This window comes from Protopterus annectens, chromosome 3.part0 (genome assembly GCF_019279795.1).
Source record: "Protopterus annectens isolate FY-2018-M chromosome 3.part0, PAN1.0, whole genome shotgun sequence".
NCBI lineage: Eukaryota > Metazoa > Chordata > Ceratodontiformes > Protopteridae > Protopterus > Protopterus annectens.
This window is the reverse complement of record NC_056731.1, coordinates 1,122,513,647-1,122,540,652: the sequence shown is the minus strand read 5'-3', so window position 1 is coordinate 1,122,540,652 and position 27,006 is coordinate 1,122,513,647. Positions and strand designations below refer to the sequence as shown.

Below are 27,006 nucleotides of genomic sequence, written 5' to 3'. Positions count from 1 at the left end.
AACATTTCTTCGTATCTCACTTACAAAATGTCCCTCCCTCCCACAAAAAAAAAAATAAAAATGTTTTTGGTTGTCCCCAATACTTACCAACAGCCCTATGGCCTTCAATCAACATTAATCATATTAGAAATATGTGCAAGTATCCATTTTCCATTTTCAAAATCACATTATAGTCCTAAGCCCCTATCCAAAATAATCTATTGTCAAACACTTTGTAAATGTCCTTCACTTCTTTCCAAAAGTTCTTTAGTAAATATTTTTAGTAGTTTCTCTTTCAGTTTCTGTCTGAAGTTGTATATTACTTTTTTGTGTTTCACAAAAAAGTCTTTATAATAAATTTATTTCATGGATACATTTCTTTTCTTTTTTCATATTCTCCCAAAAAGTTTCAAATAATGCATCAATCTCAAAGAAAATGTCACAATAAGTCTCTTTTTTAATCAAAATAGAAGCTCTTATCTCTTATGCCTTGATTCCTAAAGGCACAAGTATCTTGGCCCATATTTCATACCTGTCCATTTCTAGTTCTTTATTCTGAATTCTTGCTATGTATTGTTTCTTCTGTTTTCTTCATCTCTCTTCTTTCTTCCTTCTGTTATCTGACTATCTCTGCTAACATCTTTCTCTTAAGGTCTTGCCCCTCTTCTTCCCCAAAATAAATCTTTCCTTGTCTTTGGCTCACTCTGGTCTGCAAGTTCTACCAATAAATCATCCTTCAACCTGCAACACTGGAGGGTTGTAATAATAACATCTTCCTGCTGTTTGTTTTTCATCCCTCAAATCTTTGAACAAATTCTGCTGAAAACATCTTACATATCCTTTAACTGGTCTCCCTCGTGATTGTCCACACTAAATCTCTCCTCCTCTTTTTCTGAAAACAAAACCAGAAACAAATCTGAGGAGTCCGCATTCACCTCTACTCCACACTCCCCCATTGCCATAATTTGCATGCCTGTCTCCCAGCTGCCACTGTGCCATGAATGGAATGGACACTCTCACTCATTAGCCCATGCACTGCTAATGTTATAGTGAGAGGTGAAGTTCCCCAATGCCCTGGGCAAATTTCCCATAGTAGTATAAATGCCACCTTGATTCTCCTCTGAAAACAGGCCACTACCCTAGTGGGACTAACCAGTCAACAAAGGATAAATATGTAAAATAAATAAATAAAATATTTTTGAATCTGTGACCTGGCAAGGAGTTAGCACATCTTGTAAGGCATTAAAAATGAGATATTCAGTCTCAAAGTAGGGCAGATTTTACAAGAACTTTTAGTATCCTTTGGTTTTGCAACCCTCCCCCCAGTAACTGAAGTATGCCACTCTCTAAACCATCCAGCACTTTTCACTGTCATACCACCACTGCATGCTCCTCCAGCCTTGATATTAGATAGTACAGCTGACTTTCCTTTAGTCTGCCATGGGGACTTTCTTATTCACTTACTTGGTGTTCTGTTTTTTTTTTTTTTTTGCAACAGTAGTTTTTTTATCTTCCGTTATTTGAGTTTTAGCTATTTTGTTGTGATCACAATTTGTTTGCAACAGTCACATTTTATTAAGTATGTGGGCAGTATAGTGCCCCTCCACATTTGGTTAAGTAGTACCTTGGTAGAAGAACCAAATAATATGAGCTGAGTTGGTGACATTGAAACTGAAATTTAAGAATTAAATCATTAGTGCATTAGAAAGGGGCAACAAAGGCTTATTCAGGTGTATGTAGATACTCTTAACGTAATGTATGCTGTTGAAAAGACTGATGAAAAGTAAGAACACAGTTTTTATTAATGCTGCAGCTCTGTACCCCCCCAAATATGTTTTGTTAAGGTGAGTGCCTCACTCGGTAATGTTGTCATTTTACAAGTAATGGTTGAAAGTGCATATTTTATTTTGTTTATATTTTCTTTAGTTTGTAGACATGAAAAATTGGAAGCTGGAAGCCACAGATCAGACTTACGTACCTGTAGCATTTAACCCTCACAGCAACACTGCAGTTGCAGATGTCCAAGAACTACCAGCTTCTGTGCTGGATCTTCTCTGGGTGGCTCCACCTTCATACCTGGGAAACAAGGTAATACCATTATATTTATGCTATGCCATGAAAAGAAATACCTTAAAAAAAAACTTTGCAGCTGACCTTTTCTGGTGTGCAGTGCTTTATTGTCGTGTTAAGACTTAACATTTTTAATGTATACCTAAACAGCATTTTTGCTTATTTTATTTCCATAAATTCATGTCATTACATCTATGTCCTCACTTCATTTAGAATGGCTTGTCAGTTATATCAGAGAACAGAGAAACACAAAGTAATTACAGTGCAATGCTGAATGAAAAAATGTCAAATAGCTGTATTTCTTCAATGTTTTAGAAGCTTACCTAGGCTCTTCTTACCTCCTTTACAAACTGTAACACATTCCGACATCATACTAAAAACATGGGGAAAATCCTTTATTTTTGTGTTCATTGCTATTGGCTGTCATCACTTTCCAGACTGTAATTCTGTTCATCTATCTAGCTTTCCACCATCCAGCAATAATATAAGAGGAATGGACATAATTTATAGTTTATTACTTTCTTTCTTTCATTATTATTATTATTATATATTTTTTTTGGTTCTTACTTCAGCTGTCTGCAGTCAGTTGAGATTAGGGGTCCCTCAAGATCATGCACTCTACCTTCTATGATACCTGTCCCACTTATCCCTTCCATCCGAGACCCTAAGCATGGGTAACCAGGGTAAGTGTTCAGAAGGGACATTGCGGTATCCCTGTAGAGCACCATCTTGACAGCTGCATGTAGTTCTTTTGGTATGCCCCACACCATGTTCCATCCACATTTCCGATCTTCATTACATATTACATGCCTCTGGGCTAAAGTCTTTGGTCTCCAAAAATAACTGCTCGTCTTTGGTATAATCCCCACCTGAAAGAGGTGAGCCAGAAAAGTGCTACTCTGCCATACCCTTTCAGCTGACATCTTAGGTATTGGGTTTACTAATCAAACTGCTGTCACACGGATCATAAGGCCCCACCACCCTTCTCCACATAACCAATGTTTTCTGTTTCAAAAGTCTTTTTCACCTTGGATGCTTACTATTCATGATGTATACAACTACAGCCCCATTCAAAGGATGTGGACTGACAAGTTACTTGTGAAAAAAAAATCTCTATAAAGTGATTTAGTGTTAGAATTTAGAGAAAACCCTACTGGTCAAATGACAGGTCATTCTGAGGATGCTGCTTTTGATGCCGGCAGTTTTTCCTTTGATTCATATGGATCAGAAACAAGAAATAATGATGGTCAACTAACTTACCTACTTGATTTATTGTTAGTTTTAGGAGGCCCAGATATGAACGAAGCCCAGCCCCAATATGTAAACTGGCTGCCACATCTGTTCTCTCTGTAGGATGACATACCTACAGTTTTACTTGGAGATTTTAAGTATACAAATATAGGCTGGAATAATGTTATGTCTTTTGGCTTTTCCCGGTTAGGGGTCGCCACAGCAGAACTCCGGTCCGCTAATGATTGGCAGTTGATTTTTACGTGCTGAGTTGCCAGCCCTAATGCACAACCTTCAACGAAGGTACGCCCATTCACGCATGTCTCCACAGTAGACGCTCTAGCTGAGATATAGGCTGGAATAATATGGTGTATAATTCTCACTTTGAAATTGAATTCTTGGATGTTGTGAAAATTAATATTTTAAATGACAAAGATCAGCCTACAAGTATAAGCAAACCTGATGTAAACAAGAGTCTAATATCCCCACATGGATGGGTCACAATCAAATGGCCAAAAACCAAGGTCAGTCCTGAACCTCAGACCCACTGAGATACATTCTCTATGTCAGTGATATAAGAACACATGCCTATGTTAACAAAAGTAAGGCATCACATACCCTAACCACAGGGGAACACAGTTTGAGTCAGGTAAACCAGGTGGCAAAAAATGAACATAACCAATTCAAATGGCAAAGAGTACTAAAAATGAAATAGAAAAATAAAATGCACAAGAAAAAAGCAAACTGTAAATACATGACTGAGGTCCAGAATTAGGGCTCAGACAGAAGTGCAAATTATGACCAATCCTTACAACTAGCAATCCAACAGTAAGAGCTAAAATATTCAGTATGAAAAAAATAAAATATTAAAAGAGGCCAGGGCTGAAACAGTAAGCAATGGTAACCATACAAAACCAAAACAAGGAGTTCAGTTCCAAAGGAATCAGATGGACCATGGGACTAGACACTAAGTTGCCTAAAATCAATAGTGCAATCAAAAAATAAATAAATAAATAAATAAAGCAAAGTCCAAATAAAATAGAGTGCAGAACTTGTGGTTAAGTCCTAGTCTGTCTCCAGACAAAATAAGGTGTAACAAAACTCCCTTCACTAAAACCATTTATCACTAAGGTGACAGTAAGATCCTAGTAAAAGGAGCTTAAGAACCAGAGTAATAAACCAGAAAAAAACAAAAGAAAAAAAAATCTGAGAGCCAAAGTAAAGAAGAATGTGTGTGCACATGTGTGTGAGACAACAGACAAATGAAACAAGAAAACGACACCTAGTACAGCATCCTTAGAAGAGATATGGTATAAAGAAACATCACCAGTAAAATGAAAAAAAAAACACACACACAAATAAATAAACAACTGTAATCAGATGTGTATTACAAACAAACAAAAAAGCTCTTTCTCCCATTGGGCTCCATCAGATCACTAATAAAACTGACCAAAAAAATCAACCGTACACTATGAATATATATATATATATATATATATATAAGAAATCTATAGAAATGTGAAAATAAAAAATACAAATTAATATGTATATGCTATAGCAGAGCAAATGCCAAGATGAAACTATCAAAAAAATGCCACGGAAAAGTGAAGATCGGATCAAATATGATATGTCATAACCGTTATTAAAATAATTTGTGGACCAGTTTCTTAAGCTGAAGATTGCATTTAGTTGAACAAGCAGAATTAAGTCCAGGTGGGTTATAGGCACTGAGATGAATTTTCCATCCCAGATCCTTCTTTTCCAGAATGACAGTATTGTTTTCCTTGAACAAGCCCATCCTAATCGTGTCCAAAATGTGAAAGATGAAACAAGAATGACTTAGGGATTCAATGCTGTGGTTTTCAAGAGGATTCTTGCTTAGTCTATGTTTAATTTTAGATGTGTATTGGGCTATCCTCCTTCCCAATGTAAAAACCTGGCACAGGGAGCACTGAGCTCTTCCAAAAATCGTTTCGCTGTTACAGTTCCCAGCCACCTTGTCGTTATATTTCTTACCTGTGCTGGGGCAGATGAAAAAGTCCTTGCAGCTCATGAACTCACAAAAAGTACAGAAAGGGGATCCACATTTAAAGGTACCAAGCCTTTCCATTCTGTCCTTTTTGAATATTTCTTCTGAGTAAGATCTAATGTTCCCTGAAAACAAAAGGAGTAGGGCCCAGAATCGTACTCACCAGTCTATTACTAGACATAATGGGCCAGTTGTCATGAATTATCCTTTTTATTTCATGAACATCTTTACGGTAAGTTAATGTCATACTTCTTTTCAGATTTTCATTCCTTTGGTCAGTGCTGTGAGCTGTGAAATCATGTAACTGTCTTCTTTGTGGTTTGTATAAGGAATTGCCCTCCCTTGCTTTGAGGTCCTTAATGGGATCAAAAATATGTCTTATAGTCCCACTTTCATATTCCTTCTCAAGGAAATCTCTGTGGGGCCTCCTGTAGGTTCTTTAGAAAATTAGCTGTTTCTCTGGACTCTCAAACAATCCACATACCCTGTGACTTTATCACATTATGCTTAGTCATATGCAAGTGCATTCTGCTAGCATGAAGCAGTAAGTTTACCCAAGTGGGGTTTGCAAAATAAATCACTGTAAACTTCTTGTGACTGTGTGTGTTTATAAACAATGAGATCCAGAAAATTACCTTATGGTAATTGTGATGAGTAGTAAATTTTAAAACAAGTCAGTCGATTGTCCATTGTGTACAAATAATTTATTTAGAGCTTCCACTGACTCTTCCCTTACAATAAGAATGCTGTCAATAAATCTAAGATAACCTTTGATGAAGTACCAAAACTCTTGAGTTATAGACCATTTCACTCTCCTGCTTAACTAACGCTGTATTACCTTAACTCAAGGTGATAGCTGCTCCTATTGCAGTATTTTTCAAATAAATGCATAATAAATAAATACAATTGCAAATAAATAACTGGTATCAAAATCAATGACTGAAACTAAATGCCAAAAATACATTGTTATGTCCTTTGGGAAGTCATCTACCCCATGGAACTACCACATTGACAATATGCCCCTGAAAGTTGACCCAGTTGTTTGGGATTTGGGAACTTGTGTAGACAGTAAACTAACATTTAAACAAGATGTAACATTCAACAAAGGGGTTGTGTGAAGCTCTAGGGATGTCATTATCCCCCTTTACTCAGCCCTCATTAGGCCAGTCATTGAACATAATGCCCCCTTTGGCATGTATCTGTCTAGACACATGCAACAACTGAAATGCCACAGAGATACCTTACTAAAAGATACAAGCCCTAAACAACATGTCCTACATGGACCAACTCAAAGCCCTGTCACTATACTCTGTTGTACAGACTACTAAGAGATATCCTGTGTCTGTCATACAAGGCATCCTCCGACCCATTAATGATGGATTTACTGTATATATGCAAGTCAAGTGGCATCAGAAATACTCAGTCTTGGAACCTAAACCTCTTCTGTTACATCAGCAGAACAGTTTGGAAAGGCAGGTACACCTCAGAGAGTACTGCTGCTCTTGAATAGACTCCTAATCCACATAAAAGAAATTTCATCCTGTCTATATACAAGTGCAGCTTAGATCTGTGGATGGAAAACAGAAAAGTTACCCCAGGACCGCACCCTGTACTACTAATGGACAAAAGCAGCTCCTAAATTCTTTATCCCAGACAAGAGTCCCATCAAATTATCTATTGTATGATCCCATTTATTATCATTAGGGGCAACATATAATTATCAACTATGGGATGTGTAAGGACAGCCTATAATCAAACAGGATAGGTTATTTGAGCACAATAAGGGAAATTGGTTGGATTTCCAAGATGGCCGCACACTGATGAACAGCTTGACTTTAGCTCTCCTAGTGTGAAAAAAGAAGCTGAGAAGCAACAGCCAGTGATATTGTCAGTTTGAGTAAAATTCAGTTGCTGGCTAATAATTACACTGCCAGCATGCCAGCAAAGAAGAAATTCAGAGAACCTAAAAGAAAATCAACCAGAAAAGTTGGAGAAAATAATATCTGAGAAGAATCCTGCAGCTGTTCAGCAAAAAGCAGTTCAAGTTCCAGATTTTGTATAAGATATTTTCTGTTCATTTAGAGGAAAAAAATAAGTCAAATGTGCTCAGAGTTGATTAAAATAAATGAAATAGGTTCATAGGTTCATAGGTTCATACTAGGCTATCTGCCCTAGGGCATTTATAAGCCTAGCCAGAGTGTGTGTGGCTTTCACCACCCTTTAGGATGAGAATACTCTACCCATTCGTTTGCTGTGCCTCTGTCCAGCAGTGATACAGAGATGATTCCCGGGGTAAACCTACGATCTCCCATCCACTCGTCAAGATTTCTCTTGAACAGAGTCAGTGAGGGGCTCTGCCTCACATGGACTGGGATTCTGTTCCATAGTGTAGGGAGTCTCTGGGTGATGAATCTGTCCCTCCAGCACGTCCTATTTATATCCATGTTGAGGTTTAAGTCTCTTGCTCTCGTGGCTCTGGTGGATTTGGATTTTTTGAGGTGGAGCATGTCCATTAATTCTGGGTTGGACATGGCCTTGTATGTCAGGCACAGATCACCTCTGAGCAGACGGTATGCAACTGAATAGAGCTGGAGTTTCTTCAGTCGGGCATCGTATGACATATGTTTGAGCCCCTTTATCCTTTTGGTGAGGAACTTTTGGGGTCTTTCCAACTGCTGCAGGTGTCGGGTAAGGTACATTCGAATGGGGCGTTGTACTCAATCATTGGTCTGATAAGTGAAGAGTACAGGGGTACAATGACCTCTCCTGATCTGGATGTGAATCCCTTCATGATCAGGTGGGCAATGTAGAAGGTCTTCCTAACCATTTTGGCAATGTGAGTGTCAAAAGAGAGGTTACTGTCAACTTGGGTCCCCAGGTCCCTGATAACTTCTTCCGTGTTTAATGGATTACCACCTATGTGGTAATTAGGGGTTACCTTGTTTTTCCCAAAGGGTATGACTATACATTTTTTGGCATTTAGCTTAAGGCCATGGCTCTGGCACCAGTTATCCATTTCTATGAGACCTCTCTGGAGGATGTCTGTGTCTGATGGAGTGTCAATTATGGTGCCCAGTTTGCAGTCATCTGCAAATTTTGTCAGCCACAATACCCCTATGTTTGCCTGCACTTCAGAAAAATAAATGCCGAACAAGAGGGGGCCCAGGACTGAGCCCTGTGGGACACCGCACGTGACCGGTTTAGAGTCTGACATGGCACCAGCAACTCTAACCCTGTGTGTTCTGTCCTTGAGCCAGTTTGCAACCCATCTTGTGACATATGGGTTTACATCTAAGCTGGTGAGCTTTTCTATGATGCCCGAGTGGGGTATTGTGTCGAACGCTTTTGCTAGGTCAAGGTAGGCTGTGTGAACTGCCTTACCCTCATCAATGGCCTTAGTGACTGTTTTGAAAAAGTCGACCAAGTTCAAGAGGCAGGATCTGCCCTTGACAAAGCCAAATTGGGTAGGATCCAGTGTCTGTAGGTCCCCAATGTCTTTATTTATGAGTTCCATTATGATCCTCTCCATAGCTTTGCAGACAAGGCTCGTCAAGCTTATGGGGTGGTAATTTCCAGGGTCCGTAGAAGCACCGCCTTTGTGGAGTGGGACCACAGTTGCCGTACGCCATTCTTTGGGCACGTATCCTGTAGTAAGGCTAAGATTAAACAGCAGCCTTATGTGTGGGTTTAGTTCCTCATTGAGTTCGTGTAGCACACAGCCGGGGACACCGTCCGGTCCCATTGATGCTGTGTTTTGCTTTAGAGAGAGCAGCTCTCACCTGGGCATCTGAGATGTTTGGGAGGCTAGACTCTGGTGGGATAGATATTTCTCCTTTTGGGGGGGAGGGAGGGGAGAAATTTGCACTGAACCTGTCTGCCAGTATGGTGGCAATGTCTGTGGGTTCAGTGATTTTTTTATCATTTTGGACTAATTCTGAGCATATTTGGGAGTTTCCACCCAGGTTTCTAACATAGCTAAAGAAGGCCTTATGATTGTCTTTTGTGTCATTAGCGATTTTTCTCTCAAAGTTGGCCTTGGATTATTTTATGAGTGATCGTAGTTTTTTGCTAGTATTGATCAGAGATGCCTTCCCTTTTAGGGATTTTGCTCTGTCATGTAGTAGCTTTCTCCTCTTGTTGTAGAGTTTGTTTATGGATGGGGTCCACCAGACCGGGCGCCTGCCTTTGGTGGAAAGGGTCTTGATTTTATTAGGGATTGCTTGATCCATACATTCCTGGAGGTTCTCGTAGAAGGCATTTGTAAGGGTTTCAGCAGTGTGGGTTGTGGTTTCCACTGGCTCGGGGGCCTTGAAGGATACCATTCCAGTCTTAAGAAGTGTGAAGTTTGCTTTTGAGAAGTTCTTCACTGTGGTCTTTTTTGCTGGGGGTGGGGGCGGGATGTGGATCTCCAATGAGATTAATTTATGGTCTGATCTCACCAATGAGGGATATACTTGCGGTGTGGAGCATTTTGTCCCCATGTTTGTGATGATCAGGTCTAGTATATTTTCTCCTCTTGTGGGAATGGTGACTAGTTGTTCCATAGCATTTGAGTTTATGAACTCCAGGAACCTTTGGGCTAGGGTGTTGGGGCTTGAGTAATGTTCCCAGTCTATGTTTGGGTAGTTGAAGTCACCCAATATGATGGTGTTTGGAGAGACATTCATACTCTCCAGTGTCTTCAGGAAGGCTGTGTGGGTTTCCTGAGTTTGAGAAGGTGGTCTGTAGCATGCTACAAACTGTAGGGCAGTTTTACCTATGGTTAATTGCACCTGGATGATCTCCGATGCTTCGTGCGTTGCCACTAACCTGGAGGTGTGGGTATCTTTTATGAATATGGATACTCCCCTCCTTTTGTGGTTCGGTCCGGATTTTGGGGCCGGAACGCATGATATGAGGTATAACCTGATAGTGCTGGAGTGCTCTCAGGAGCCTTGAACCAGGTTTCAGTCACAGTACAGACATCGATGTTCTCCATACTGAGGAGGGCTTCGAGGGCGTGCATCTTGAGGTTTAGACTTCTGGCATTGAGCAGTATTACCCTTAGTTTTTCTCCATTTTTGTTTTCTAGGGTGGTAGGTTTATCATTTGAGCCTTGCCTAAAAAGGCACTATGGGGTGGCAAGAGCCTTTGCCAATATCTGGAAGCCCAAGGGTGACAGGTGCAAGCCATCCCTTGCGAAGCAGCGTGGCTTGTCAAGCATGTCATCCCAGGCAGACAGACATTGGATCCCCTTAGAATGACACCAGTAATTAAGCCAATTATTAAAGCTGATCATTTTGTCTCTGTATTGTGGCATCATTCTTGGTGAGGGTAGGATACTGCTCAGGGTCAGGGTCATACCGGCCTGGGCTACATAATCTGAGAGCTCCTCTGTGTCTCTTTTCATGTAGTCCAGGGAGGTATGTCTCAGGTCGTTCACACCGGCATGGACAATGACTGAGTCATACTTGTACTTGCTGTGCAGTGACCTGAGTGCTTGTGTTATGTGGCGGATTCTAGTGCCTGACAGGCAGCTTACTGTGATCTTTACCTTGTTCAGTCTGGTGAGTGGGACATCAGTGTGTCTGACTATGGAGTCACCTATAACAAGTGTGTCTGGCATTGTGTTTGGCCTTAAGGGCTGTGACTGTTTAGCACACTGACTTTGAGAACTATGTGTTGCATGTCTTATGTCTTGAGGTGGCAGTTGCTTGGGTGTCTGCTTTGGAGGCCTCTGTAGTTTTGGTAGATTTTTGATCAGTGCCTCCGAGTATGTCTTTGTGTGTTTATGTGTTTGTTTTGCAGTTCTGATAGTTCTATGTGAAACTGGGTTTGTGGTGTGCGTGGTTTCCTTCTCCTCCTGTCTGGTCTTGCCAGTCCTGAGTTGAGAGAGCTCAGTCTCCAGTTTGGCTATATAGTTGCATCTCTCACATGTATTTGTGTTTTGTGGGAGGAGGAGTGGGTTGTCTGTGTACATGAGGCAATTGTAACATTGCCTCAAGATGCCCAGATTCACCAGCTGAACAGGAGAGGACGCTAGCAACTGACCCTTCGACATGCTAGAAAAAGTGAAAAAGTTTGCTGTGTAACTGAGTCAGAAGGGACCTATAGGGAAATGGGTACTCAAGGGGATTCTAGGCTAATGTAGCACTTTGTTTAGTATATAAGTACTTTACCTATATAAAAATGCTTTAGGAGCAAGTGCTGAGCTTTTGAGATAGAGAATAGACTGTTTAGATTGCAAGTAGAGAAGTACTAAGGGAAAAATTGAAGAGCAGACTTTACGGAGCCAGAAATAGTTTAACCTTGTTTAACCGGCGCTGCCCGATGGTGCTCCATGGGCAACTCCGCGCTAAAGCAGGCTTTATAGCAGGGGGTTGAAAAGAGCTAGGAATTGACCCAAAATGGCCAATAGACTACAAGTTTCTGGCTGGAACCACTGCTCTAGGGACAAATAGGCTGCTCAGTGCTCCCCACTCCCACTGGTGAACAAAGAAGCTTCCCTTTATCCAAATAAGGATTTGGAATAGCACAGGAACCAAGCCAAAGCCCAGAGATCAGCAAACTCTGAAGACTGGACTATTCTAGTTCAGTAAGGCGGGAAAACAAGATTTTTTTTTTTTTTTTTTTTTTTTTTTTTTTGCAGAAAACAGATGTATAGACTCAAATAATAAAAAGCTATTAAGAGGAACTGATTAAACTGCAAAAATCAGAGGATGAAATGAAAAAAAGCTGGCTGGGTATGAGGCTGCTCAAGAAAAGCTGCTTCAAAAAATGGTCAAGTTAGAGAATGAGGAAAACCTGAACTTTTCTGCTGTATTCGAGAAACTGGAAGGAACAGACCATATTAATTTTATGAAAGCACAAATAAGTAACTGGACTGGTATTCTCCATCAGGATATGTTATTTGAAGGTTCACATCATGTGTATGCTCCAAACCTGGCCATGAGAAAGCAAACAAGCTCTGTATTAGTAAAGATGCAATCATACCAGTAGAAAGAGTTTATGCTAACAAACCTGTGGCAAAAGGGCAAAGTATTAAAAATTGGCGACAGTAGAGTGTTTTTGGAAAATGATTACTCGTTGTACAGCAGGGAAGACAGAAATAATTCATCCCACCAATCAGAGAATGTTGAGAGCAAGTGTGAGATTCGAAATGCTGCATTCAGTTGTCTTCAGAATATTTTTTCTTGGAAGATCAAAATCGTTTTTAATGCAGAACAAGCTAAGGGGGATTTACAAACTTTTGTCGAACAAGGGATGAGCCATCAGAAGGAGACTCTGTTTCTTGTTCATGTGATGGTACAGCTCATAGAGAGACTCAGTGAAACGTTTTCCAGTGTTCCAAATGAAAATCCTTGAGAGACAGAAAAAGAGCACTAGAGTTGAACAGACACCTTCATAGTACCTTGAACTAGACCTGGAGTCTGGGCTTGGGAAAGGGGGATGAACAGGAAAAAGACCAGTAACACAGAAATTAGTGAATAAATATGAACTCTAAAGCATGGATCACATTTTTGAAATATGGCTTTGCAAGAAAAGTGGCGAGAAAGATTGGATTTCTGTTGACTTTGTTAAACTTGTTGGGTGACTGACAGACATATGCCCCACTTCATGTCATTTATGTTTAGAATGACATTAAAAGAAAAAAAATAACTATAAGTAAAACATTTTTGATCTTAAGAGTATTTGTGAAAAACATGATATAAATTACATATTATATATAGTAAAGTATTTTCAGTGAGTGTGGTATATGATAAAGATACTAAATTAAGTAGGTGCTTTTTCTTTTTTTTTAATTTTAAGAAATGCAGGCATTATAATGTAAAAAGAGAAGAAAGATTGGAGAAAAGTATGTTATCTCAATGGGTTGTAATTATGGGCTGTAACAGTGCACTAATTATAATATATGTAGAAGTGAAATGTTTTCTTGGTACTTTTCGGTTAAACCCCTACCACTTTGCCCTGATGTATTTTGGCGGTATTTCAGTAGCGGTATTTTGGCCACACAACTTGACCTGGACAAGGTTTTCTGCAGCACAGGTACTCCGCTTCCTAGATGTGTTTTCTGCGGAAAGCAACAGTGTGTGTGGAAGGAGTAAGTATACTGTGCCTGTTGAAGAACCAACCCCCTTCCTTTCTTTCCTTCATTCCGATGTGAGTACAACAGTACATCGTGTACTGCACATCCTCAGCTTTCCGACGCACAAGTCACATCTCCTCTACGGTCACTTGACAGCAACAAAAAAAACTTTCTCATATAGCTCTACACTTTAAAAAACTCCAATACTCACAAAACACTACAGATTTTATTTCCACATGTTTCAGCGCTGCTGTGATTCACCACTGACACACTTAAAGGAGGTTGTGGTGCGTTAGTCCCTTTGCCTAATATACGTCTCATACAACAGCCAACTTCTCGGGATTAATCACACTTTCATCCCGATTAATACATACCAAAGTCACACAAATGACTTTCAAAACATTATACTTTGTTCAATTCTCTCCAGTCTTTGTTAAGCTTAAAAACTGGGGTTAGTGACCCTAAACTATGACGCCTTATACTACACATGACTGTTGGCAAACTCAAACTGTACAAATGTATTATTTGCATGATACTGACTGGAAGTTTTTTGCCAAGTCACTCAGCACATTAGCGTGAGTCACAGTACAGCTTATAATAAAATACAAGTAAACAGAATTAAAAAAAAATTGTTTCTCTTCTTGTCACCATACCTCTATAAACCGTTACTTTCAGACCAACCCAATTACTTTGTTCTTCACACCAGCGCGAAGTGGTAGGGGTTTAACGGAAAAGTACCATTTGCTTTTATTTTTGCATAGCTTAATATTTAGATTAATGCCCTTGGCTTAATCTAATGACAAGTTTTTTTTTTTTTTTTTTTTTTTTTTTTGTGACTGCAAGTGGCTTTTAAATGAGAGACCAAAATGTATTAAATAGTTTTCTTTAAGCAAGTAAATGTTCAGTGCCAGTTAAGAAATCTGGAGATGAGGGCAGCTCTGCATTTTGATCTTATGTTTCCATGGAAACAAGCTGACTAATGGTGAAAGCAATAAATTGAGAGGTCTGGATATTGTTTACTGAGAGAAATGTAAACTTAAAAGGTACAAGCACAAGCAGTTCCGTGAAAAAAATGAAATTATCTGAACTGAATAAGAGAGAGCAGCGTTTCTGGCAACTAAGTACTTTAATGCATTTATTTATTGGAACAGTATACAATTTAGTTTTATCTAAAGATAGCCAGGGTAGTTTTTACTGTGGATAAAAATTTACATTTTCTGAAAACATACACAATTTTTTCACCATCAGGGCAGGGAATAAGAATAAGACAAGAAGAGACAGCAGTTAGTGTAAGTAGAAACACAGGCAGTAACATGTTAAATTTGGGACAGTTGTTCCTATCAGGATGTGAAGATGTACTATAATAGTTTGTGTGTTTGTTTTAAGTTAATAGGTACTGGGGTGTTAAGAATAAGACAAAAACAGACAGCAATTAGTGTAAGTAGAAACACAGACTGTAACATGTTAAATTTGGGACAGTTGTTCCTATCAGGAGCATGACATTTCATTATGTGAAGATGTACTGTACATAGTTTGTGTGTTTGTTTTAAGTTAATAGGTTCTGGGTGTGTTTTTTTTTTTTTTTGAAATTTTTCATTAAATCAAAAAGTCTTATAAAATGTGACATAGGTTCAAATGGTGATGAGAGAAAACAACCGTGTAAAAGATCATCCTGCCAAACATTAGTGGGTGCATGTCAGATAAAAGCTGGAAGTTAATGCTTGAAAAAGCTGTCATACATAATAGGTGGAAATAATAACTTCTTATTGTAATGGCTACACAAAACATACCCAAGTATAGGCAAAAATGAAAGAATATTGAATTATATTAACAAATGCAGAATGCAAATAGCAATGTTACAAGGAGACACATTTGGAAAGAAATAAGTATTTAATTTGGTAAAGAAAGGATTTCATGAGGGATATTCAGCAGAGAATCATGGACAAAGGAAAATGGGAATACTTATATTAATTGCTAGAGTACCTCCAGTAATGTTAGAAGAAGAAAAAAAAGAGAATAATGTTAGATTTGTGGTAGTAAGGCACTACTGGCAAGGAGGATTACACTGGCATGTATTTATATTCCACCTAAAACTGCTATTATATGTAGCTTAAAACATCTTGGGAGAAACCATAAGCTTTCAGCAGGGAATATTGCTTACAGGTGGGGATTGGAACTTGATTTTCAATAGTAAGGGTATATCCAGGGAGCCTAGAAGGGAAATATAACAAAAGAGGATAGATTTCTGAAGAAATTTATGAAAATATGTGGTATGGAAGATATGAATTCAGTAGGGGGAACTTGGAGAGAATTTTGTATTATTACCCAAGATACAACACTTAGGTTAAACTAGACAGAAATTATATTTCACAGGAACATGTGCATTTAATTGGAAGCTTCAACACAGATCCAGTAACTATTTCAAATCATGCGCTATTAACAACTAAGATAAAAATGCAGGGAAATGAAGTACAAATGAGACACTGGCACCCACCTACCTGTTAAAAAGAGAAGAATTTAAGGAATGGGTAGTGGAAATTATTCAAGAGTTATTAGGGAAGATAGAAATTTCTTCAGAAGTTACAGCTAGATAGTGGGATAAAAATGGAAGTGGAGTTTAAAAATAGGGTAGAAATAAAAGAAAAGGAGATATAGTTAAACTTATCAAGAGTTATTTAAAGGGACTGACAAAAGATTAAAGTATTGCAGAATAAGCAGCATCTCACAGAACAGGAAGAGGTGCAACTGTAGAGTGCTAAAGTGAAGATAAGGGAGTATCTGGATAATAGCACAAATAAGAGAAAATAAGGGAGTATCTGGATCATATGCATGAGTGTAGAAAGGTTGCTGTTAAGCAACTTTTATGATAATAACTGTAGAGTACAAAAGCTTTTAGCAAAATGACTTAGGCAACAGAAAGTAGAAAGGGTTATTATTAAACTTCAGGAGCCTATATCAATCAAAATAACTGGAGATCCTGTAGAGGTATTAAAGATATTTTGGAGATTTTATAAAAATAGTATAAATCAGAGGAATGTAGAAATCAAGAAAAAACACAAATGAAATACTTATGGGAGACTTAGCTATGCCAAGGTTAGAGGTAGATGAGGCTCAACAATTAACAGTTAATATAATAGGATATTAGATAAAGATGCTGATGTATAATCAATTTGCAGGAATATATCCAGGAATAGATGGTATTTCTATGGAAGTTTTTAAGCTAGCAGGGAAGAAAATTATACAAATTTAGAAGGGTTTGTTTAACAATGTTTTAAAAGCAGAGGAAGCACAAAACATCTTGGAAGAAATCAGTGGTGGCTGTAATACCTAAAGACAGAAAAGACCCATGAGACCCAGCTTCATACAGGCCTATTTCAATTTTAAACATGATTATAAAGTGCTTGGTCTATAATAGCTAACAAATGACAAAGATATTGCCAATATTGATAGGTATGGATCAATATGGTTTTGTGGAGGGAAGGCAAACATTTCACAACATTAATAGAACATCCAGAGAGAAGCAGAATGTAAGAAAATGATAGCTGTCAACCCCTTACACAAAAACGTGCTGTGGTAAAAGGACAGTTTTTACGAGCAGCACATATGATTACTGTGTGGTCAGCCTTTGTTAATGAGTGCCACAATTTGAAAGAAATGTTCCTTAAGAGAGGGTACCCCTTACAGTTAATTACCAATATCATGTCTGAAGTGAGAACTAAAAGAATACAGGGCCATTTTTTGCCAATTCTGGGTACATCTAACTTGAGGCCTTCAAATACTACGCCAGTCACTTCAGAGATGGTGACAATAACAAATGTCCCCAATTCCACTCAGAATTTGAACTATCAAACTAATGATATTCTGGTTGGGAATAATGATTATTCCACGTAACTAGTAGTTACTAACTACAACTCTAGCTTTTCTACACCTTTTTCATGTGATCCACAACACATAAGGGACACTCTCAATTAAAACTGGATGTTACTTATTCATGAGAAGGACCTCTTTAACATTCTGGGTGAGAAACCTTTGTGCATATTTAAAACGGGACATAATTTAAAGAACATTTTTGAACATGCATCTAGACAACCCAAATATGGACATATGTTCAAGTGTGGAACTTGTAAATTTTGTTCACACATTTTGGAAACTAATATGTGCAAAATTAATAATGTCGTGCTTACGATCCCAGGTAGATGTAGAGCGGGTAGTCTACTGTGCTATTTGTTCAAACTGTTCATGTTTTTACATTGGTAAAACTGAACGTAAACTTAAGATCAGGATTAGCGAACATTTGAGAGACATTAGGGATTAGAGTGAAGTGAACGCTCTTGCCAAGCACATTAGAGATTTTCATAATCATAAATTTAAATTTATTGTCTTAAAGGTGAAATATCTTCTTGAGAAGAACCTGGCAGTTATGACTAGATGCTCTACATTGGCCAGGTTTGAATGACAGCCTGTCCATTAGTTGTTTATTAAAACTTAAAGCACTGAACCAATGAAGTTTTATTTTAACAATTTTAATTTTATTTCCCATATTTTTGTACAATTTTATATGTGTCATGATGGTTGGGAGTTATTGTTTTGCTATTGGGTTGAACCCATAAGCTTATTATGTATTTTTGGGCTATTTTGTATCTATTTTATATACATTTAGGATAGTTTTTATGTGTAACTTAGATAGTGGTTTTATACACTTTATATATTTAAATTGTTACATAACAGTATTCTACAACTTATTCTAGTCTAGTTTTATTTTGGGATGGTTACATCTGTGGCTACAGTAGTTGAGTTAATTGTATGTATTACTGCTGCATTTGTCTTTTTTCTTTTGTTTTTTTCTTTTTTATTCCTGTGTTGCTTTAAGCCTTAATTGAATGCATTTGACTAGATCAGGAAATTACATCATGTTAAAAAGTCGTTAAAAGAATGCATTTCTGCAGTTTGTATCTGATGAAGTTCCTGTTATTATGTGGGATGAAAACGCTTATATCTACACTTGTTTCTGTTGCAATAAAGTAGAAGTGATTGTTGGAGATTCTGGTGTACTTGCTACTTCATTTTTTGGCTGCAAATCCTCTTTTGGTGTGGATTCCTTGGCTCTTATTGCCTGCATCCTGTGGTTTGTGACTTTTTCTTCCTGCTTTTGGTTTTATTCATTTTTTTGGATTAATGTAAGAAAATATCCGTCTTCTTGGTGGGTCTTGATGCAGAGAATGCTTTCAACAGAGTAAGCTGGGATTTTATGAGTAGGTCAATGGAAGTATTTACATTCCCTGATACAATAATAAGGTTAATTAGGACTATGTATAAGGGATCAGAGGCAACAATTTAAGTGTGAGGGTTCCTCTCTGACAAGTTGGGTCTGGGCAGAGGAACCAGGCAGGGATGTCCCCTTTGTATTATATTTAGAAACATTGGCAAAGAAAATAAGAAATTCAAGGATATAATTGGTAAGGAATCAAGAAAATATGGCTTTATTTAAAGGCAGTATTATTTTATACCAGATAAAACCAGAAAATGACATCTCAGTGCTGTGGAACATTCTGAGACAGCTTCAAGTCTTTTCAGGATATAAAATTAATGACGACAAAATAAAGACTATAGCTGTAAACTATGCACCCACATGTATTGGTTCAGTAATACCCATATTTATGGGGACATTTTAAAATGAAGTATAAACTGAAATGTTTAGGGGTATGGGATAAAAAATATTCTGTTATTATAGCTAAGAATATGCGGGAAGAGACTAAACAAAAGAGAATACAAAAACTGAGAAAGTGGAAGCTCTTGATTATGAATATGAGTAGCAGTAAGATACATGCAAAGAAAATATTTTAAGTCCCTTTAGTTTTATATGTAGGTCAGGCATATTTTTATCAATCAGAGGAAAAGTTGTGGACAATAATTAGTAAAGAGTTGAATGATTTTATCTGTCAGGGGGAATAGAAAAACGGTCAAGTGGTATAAGTTGATCCCATAGAACAAGGTGATTTAGGATTACCTGATTTGGGGGGATATTTTTGAGCTGCACAGTTAAGACTCATATACATAAATCAACTGGAAAGTTATAATTCAAAGTGGAAAGGGATGATGATGAAGCGGGGGGGATACAAGACATAATGAGAGTGGGATTTAGATTGTCGATCCTTAAGGAGAATAACAGCAACCATAGAGAATGTTATGTTCATAAAGTAGCCAGAAATATTCAAAGAACTATGCCAACATGAGAATGGAGAAAGGAGATTTTGCCAGTAAGGATAACTGCAGTTAGGGGTACAGAGAATAGGCAAGAGAGGGCTAGAATTTACTGAGAAATATTGGCAAAGGAACCAATGTATTGGGAGCAAGTAAGAGAGGGAAATTAATGGGAAGAGGCCAAGAAGACATTTGGACTGCAGGCTAAAGGCTGCCTTCCCTATCAGGGAATGATATCAGGGTATAGTCAAAGAGAAAGGGATAAAGTGAAAGACCTGCTCTGGTAGAGTTTTTAGTTGAATCTAGAACAGAAGCTGCTGTTAAAAAAGGGTAATTAGCAGGGCATATAAAATATTGAACAGTAGCTATAGGAATCAATTAGAGGAGGTTAAAAGATTGGGAAGAGATTCGATAAGCAATTCACAAGGAAACAATGGGAGCACAAATATGCAGCAAAGTCAAGAAGATTTGTGATGTTTGATGGAAGTGTTTGCATAGCTACCTTTATACCCCAAGCTTACTCCAAAGATTTTTTCCTCAGGTAAATGGCAAGTGTTGGAGGTGTGATGGGGAAGAAAAACATAAATGGGAACACATGCTTTGGGAAAGTAATGAGTTGACAGACTTAGTAAAAATTCTCTGCAGAGTACTCTGTCAGAAATGCTGGGTGAGCAAATGGGTATAATTAAGGAAATTTCTTTTTTGAGCTGGGATACAAAATCTGAATTGCCTAGACATAGTTTAATGCCTCGTTAAGTTCAATTTTGGTGCCAAAAAAGCAATTACTAGAAAATGGAAACCAAAGTATAAACCAACTGTATTTGAAGTAGTAAATATTGTAGCAGAGATACAAGAACTGGAACTGGGATTTTTAGAAAAGAGTAAAAACAAATTGTATTGAAAAAATGAAATTGTGGGAACAGTACATGCAGAATGCTGTTTTAGAGAAGAAATGATGCTTAAGGGAAGACTGGAATTGAGTAATGTTGGATTGATGATAATTGTATAAATGTGAACATCTTAACATAGTTTGTTTTCTTTTATGTAAGTGTATGTTTGCCTGTGTCTTAAGTGATAATTCAATAAAAGTGTTAAAACAGAAAATAAAACTCATGGGACTTATACATGGGGGGGGGGGGGGGGGTGGAGTGCAAAGCCCTCCACTTTATTTTGTGTTTGTATTTTTTTTTTTAACGGATCAGCAATTTTTTTTCCCTGTTCTGTGTGTTCGAGATTTAGGGATTTCAACTTTATTTGGTCGATTAAACAACATTCGCTATTTTAAACGTTCACTGAAATAATATAGACCCTAAAATTCCAACTCTGTTGGTTTTCTTTATGTTGCTGTATGTTTTCTTTTCTTTTTGTTTTTTTGTCGGGATGATGATGCTGAATCTCTTAGCATAAAAAGAGTACAACCATGCTATTAAGTGTCATGACAGCAGTGCCCTATGTGGACATTATCTGTGTTGCATCACATTTTATTTTATTGTGTTAGATTGCAAGACATTAGATTTGGTGCAGGAGTGATTTTAAAACTAGATTAAATGAGGGAAATTAAGTAGCAAATATACCTGTAAGTGGACAAGTTTCCATAGTCTTAATAAAACCATTAACATAAAATGCTTCTTGAGGGTTAGAAGACTGATTATAAAGTGAAAAGTAGGTAGTAATAAGTAAACATTATTAAACTGTTTTATGTATTTTACATTTTTATGTGGAACTATAGTTGGTCGTGACTTATCATGATTTTTGTTAATGTGTAAATATTAATGGTGTGAAATTGATGTTTCTTTATTCTGAAGTGATCCTTTAAATCAGTTTGGATGAAAGCATTGAATAAATCTGGTTAATTTAAAAAAAGTGAAAGGGAAATTGCCTAGGCTTAAAATGACATGCAAGGGCAGCAAGCCTAGTACTGACCCGTGAACCTAAAAAAACACATTTTTGTTTGCAAATACTGCCATTAAATCCAAAAAATACTGTTGCTCAACACCAAATGCAGTAAGTTAGAAATCTGGGTAATCTCACCTGAAAGTGCTGTGAGTTCCTTCATCATGGTATGTCTCACAGCCTTTATACAGTACTCATGGGGCAGCATAATGTAGAGTGCCTCTATATCAGTAGTCATCAAAATCAAATCCACTGGAGCAGGAGTAGATTTAATATACCTTCGAATACCAAGAGCATCCAAAAACAAAGTAGTTAGCTCTGCCAACCAAAGGTTTAATGTGATATTCTAGAAAAATCATTCCTCGTTCAATGATGCCACCTGTCTGTACAGGGGGCGGAGGGGGGATGAAAGATTCTTGTGAGGCTTAGTAATCATAAAAAAACTAGGTAGCTTTGGATAGGTCATGGCTAGAAAATCATGCAGTCTTCCACTGATAAGATTATCCACATAAAACTATTAAAGGTGTGTCATATCTGTTCTTATAAACAGAAATAACAGTCTCAGTGTTGTCTTTGTGAAAAAAGTCAGTGATACCAAACATCCATTCAATGTTTTGAACATATTTGTTTCTGTCAGTAACAAAAAAGCCCCTTTCCCTTGGCAGCTTTCATGAACCGATGTGATTTATCTGAGCTGATGTCTCTGAGGGCTTAAACTCATCTATGCTCATATTGTAAAACTTCTTGTGGTAAGGTCTGCTGTAGGTTCTTCTGATGTCTGCCTCACATTTACTCTCAAAAGAGCTCAGCGTTGGAATACTGGTTGGGCAAAAGTCACTTTTTTCCATTGTACCTTGTTTGTTATTATTGGTGTCTTTCACTTTATCATGAAAAAATACTTGCAGATTCAGCTTTAGGTTAATGATGCATAGGGAATGAAAGTCATGCCTTTTTCCATGGAATTTTATTTTACAATAGAGAGAGGTTTACAAGAATTGTTCCAGACCTAAGTCTGGAGTTTGGGAAACCTGTTGTTGGGTAAAAAGTCTGGAGCCACTTCAGATCTTGTGTCCCTTGGTAGGAGTGGTTCCTACAAGGTTAGGGGGACCCTTGGTATCCCTGCTGAACTAAACATGCTCTCCAATTCCTCAGAGTGGAATTCAGGTGAGTATCCAAACCCTCTCTTAGATGAATGCCAATCTCCAAGGGAACAGAGCCAGCCTCCTTGAAAAACCTGTGAGCAATCCTGCATGAAGTAATTGCTAGTGTTAGCTTCCCTAGTAAACAAACCTTCTGGGTGTCCTAGATAACTTTGGGTGGACCTGGGGATGAATTGAAAGGATGATGGGGGTGGTATTCATCCAAATGTTTAGTCTTCGATTTCCTTGTCTGGAGTAGAGGGATGTTGGTTTGTAGGTGTAAATGAACTCATCTTCTGTGGCTTTCTCTTAGTGGTAACAGTAACCCTGATTTCATGTTCATGTTTTCACAATTTAATTTCTTTAACTTCTGTTTCATGGGCAAGCACTCTGCCATGAATCTCTGAATTTGCTATCAGGTACACCTGAATGTCTGCCATTTTCTTCAAGACTAATACTTTCATTGGTGACCAGATCTTACATTTTTCTATTGTGTTCAAGAAGAACACTCTTCAATTTCAAATCTGCTTCCTCAAGAATGTTATTCCATTCAATCAAAAGTTTTTTTTTTCAACATTATTACATGTAGGAATTGTGTTAAGTCTAAGACATCTGGGTATTCTCTTTTCCTTGAAACGTGTAATGTGAAGTTGTTAAATCTCACCGTTTATTCTCACTGGTGGGTCCAGAGCCAATCCTTGGCTCCGACATGGCTGATAGCAAGCTCAAGGTTAGCCAGTAGCTCGAGACCAAGCCCCTTATTCCACAATACACTGCTGGAATTACCTCAGATCTAGTTTGCTGCGGCAAGAGAGATCTCGGTGTTCCAGTTAGCTCGGACCATTTTAGAAACAAATTAACAGCAAGTCTATAAAAAATGTTTTCTTTTTTGTTTAATATATATAGTGAGTGTTAGTACTATTATATTTACTCTCTAGATAGTAGAAATAGTTTAAAAGTTAGGGCCTTGTTGGCTTCTTAGTTTGTGTGGGCCTTAAGCCCCTTTTTTCTACTATTAATCTTTATTATAGTCAGGTTTTTCTGTGGGCCTCTTAGCCCTATATTTGTATCTATATTTTTTTGTTCAAAATATATATATATACTGTTGTAGTTAGTGCCTGGTTTGGGCTTAGTTGTTGTGTATCTAATTTACTGTTTTTTTCTCTTAACTATGTCAGATGATAGGGAGAAATCCCATCCCAAATCGGGTTTCAAAAAATGCCCAGATTGTGAGCAGAAAATGTCTGTTACTGACGGACACATTCAATGTGTCTACTGTCTGGGGGCTAAACACCTCCAAGACACCTGTAGAATTTGCCACTCCTTTTCTTCAAGAGTTCTCTTGGAGAGAAGGAGGAAACTTATAGAAAGGGGATTGCTACAGCAATCTTTTTTGGAAGTCTTGAGTAGCCATGTGGGTGCTAGTACATCATCCAAATCCTCAAAATCCAAGTCTTCAGATAAGGTCTCAAAAAAGGCTAAGATTTCAGAAGGAGGGTCATCGGTGCCACAGTCATCAGAACTGAGTGTACCTTTGATTCGGAGCCAGTTCTCAGTATCGGAGCCAGTCTCTGAAGTTCCTTCTTCACCTCTGCTCCAGTCAGCACCTTCGATGCATTCAGCCAAGTCTTCAGTCAGCCTTTCAGAGTTGGACATGGATCGGCTAGTGCAGAAGCTTTTACAGGCACCAGGACTTGCCAAATTGTTGTTGACCCCAACCAGCTCGTTGGTACTGAAGACCATGGAACTGGACTTGTCTACTCCTACTCCGAACTGTACTGGACTTCGGGGCCGAAGGAAATTGAACTAATGGTGGTTGAACCCTTGGAGCCGATACTTGCACCGGTGTTATCGGCTCCATCTACTCAGATGCCCTCGGCACCGACCGAGGACTCTAGAAGCCAACACTCTCCCGTCGGGTCCGGGGAGGATAGTCACACCGACTTATCGGTGCTGACTCTTCCTCTCTGGGCTTCGGCTCGGATGAGCTCAGCTCCTACCTCGGGCTCGGAGCCCAGGGTTTTGGTGCGGGAGGATCGGACGGTACTCCCAGGTCCATCCACTCCTTCTCATCGGAGCCATGGTGCCTTCGATGCTATGAGGAGAGTTTTGTCTCCAAAGACAACGTCAGCATCGGTTCAGCTTTCCCTCTCCCCTCAAGCTCCTGTGTCTGCTTCTTCATCTACCGATCCCTCTAAGCGTAGAGACCCCGAACCTCAAGTACCCCTACAGGGCATCCCCTGCTCTTCTGAGACCTCCCCAGATCCCCCCACTGAGGAGGTGCCCAGGAAGAGACTGTGCAAGAGGAGGCACTTAGACTCCCCATAGCAGTCTTTGACATCTGACACAGACTTAGATGAGTCAGAAGGGTCCCCTCGATCCCCCTCTGAGGATATCTCCTTTGCAGAGATACTAGAGATCCTTAGTCAGAGGGGTGATTGGCAGTCCAAGACCCCTACTGAGGATGAGTCTGTGCTCTTGAAGGCTTTTGGGTCTCAACCTTCCACTTCTTGGGTGTCTCCGCCTTATGATGAGCTCATGGAACTGATTTCTCATAAGGCGTGGGAGTCACTGGAGGCCATGGAACCTGTCCCTCGTAGACCCAATAAATTCATATCTACCCCAGTGGACAAGACATTTTTGACAAAAGGAGTGCCTGTTGATGCCATGGTGGTAGCTGCAGCCTCCAAAAAGGAAGTATCTGAGACATCCTCTTCTATCCATCCCCCTAACAGAGATTCTAGGGTTATGGATAGATATGGGAAGCGTATGTTTAGTTCAGCGACTTTTTCTCTGCGATCACTGAACTACTTAACCCATTTTACAAGACTACAGAGAAATCTTCTGAAAGAGCTAGGAGATACTCTCCAGGGTATGGTAGCTGCAGGAGTGGCCGACAAAGTCAACGCCCAGCTCGCTACCCTAAATTCAGTAGTGAACTCATCCATGCATCTCATATCATATGCAGCTGATGATTTGAGTAGAGCCGCTAGTTCGGGCATTGCTCTTCGAAGACAAGCCTGGATGTGTCTCTGTTCCTTTGTGAAACCCTTTAAGTCTTCCTTTATTAATACCCTAATACCCTATTCAATGGCTCATCACTGTTTGGGCCCAAAGTAAAGGAAACTTTAACCAGGTGTGAGCAGGAAGGCAAGACCTTATCTTCTGTTGGGGTCTGTTTTTACACCCCCACTCGGTCCTACCCCAAGGTCCCTGGGGGGGGGATGTGGTTCTGAAAAACTCAGGCAGCCTTTCAGGACACACATGGAGAAACCCCCTGTAGAGGCAGAGGAGGGGGTTATAACGGAAGATGCCACCCCCATGGCAGAGGGGGTCCGCAGCAACAGGGTGGCAGGGGTCAGTTCTCTGGTCAGTCCTACCAGTGCCCCTGAAAGGGGGCCCGACTGTTTGGCTCTGGAGGCAGTCAGGGGTCACTTGTCTTTGTACCCAGAAGCCTGGCTAAATATAACATCGGATACTTGGGTACAAAGCATAATTTCCAGAGGATATTTCATACCGTTCTTCACCCCTCCCATTCCTATAAAGAAAATCCCAGATGTTCCACCCAATCTCAGGAAACAAGCAATTGTAGAGGTCCGCAGGTTGCTAGAAAAAAGAGTCATCCAACCAGTCCCAGCAGACCAAGTCGGATTCGGAACTTACTCAAGATTCTTTTTGGTACCAAAGAAAACAGGGGACTGGAGACCTATCTTGGACCTCAACAAACTCAACCAGTTAGTAAAGAAAGAGAAGTTCCGAATGGTCACGCTTCAGTCCATTCTTCCCTTCTTAAGGAAAGGCGATTGGATGTGCTCCATAGAGCTCAAGGATGCGTACTATCACATAAAGATGAACAGACGCTCCAGAGATCATCTGCGCTTCTGGCTGGGAGCCAATCATTACCAGTTTTGAGCCCTGCCCTTTGGTCTCACTACAGCCCCCAGAGTGTTCATCAAATGCATGGCAGTGGTCACGGCTCACCTGAGGCGTATAGGATTCCAGGTGTTTCCATACCTAGACGATTGGCTCCTCACCGCTACCACCAGGCATCAGCTGCCCAGGCAATACAATACACTCTGACACTCTGCCATCAATTAGGCATTACAATCAACTTCGAAAGGCTGCCTTATTGCCATCTCAGCATAGTATTTTTATAGGAGCAAAGTTAGATACCTCAAATACCACTCTACGTCTCCCTATCAAAAGAGTCTCTCTTCTCCGCCAAAATGTCAGCTCACTGGTGTTGAAGAGCAAAGCTACAGCAGCGGAGGTATTGAAAGTACTAGGTTTGATGGCGGCAGCAATCCTGGCTATACCACTCGCAAGGATGCATATGCGAATTCTTCAATGGCTCCTCTTCGCTCAGTGGTCTTACCAGAAACTACCAATACACCACATGA

At 39.2% G+C, this 27,006-nt stretch overlaps 1 protein-coding gene across 3 annotated transcripts in view; it reads left to right on the top strand.

Annotated features, from left to right (window-relative positions):
- The window catches only part of LAMA3 (laminin subunit alpha 3), a 2,187,360-nt gene that overhangs the window by 1,619,032 nt on the left and 541,322 nt on the right, over positions 1-27,006 (top strand). For all 3 annotated transcript variants that reach the window (XM_044065357.1, XM_044065355.1, XM_044065356.1), the window contains exon 37: positions 1,906-2,067. In XM_044065357.1, coding sequence (XP_043921292.1) covers positions 1,906-2,067 — 162 coding nt within the window. The remainder of the gene's footprint in view (positions 1-1,905; positions 2,068-27,006) is intronic.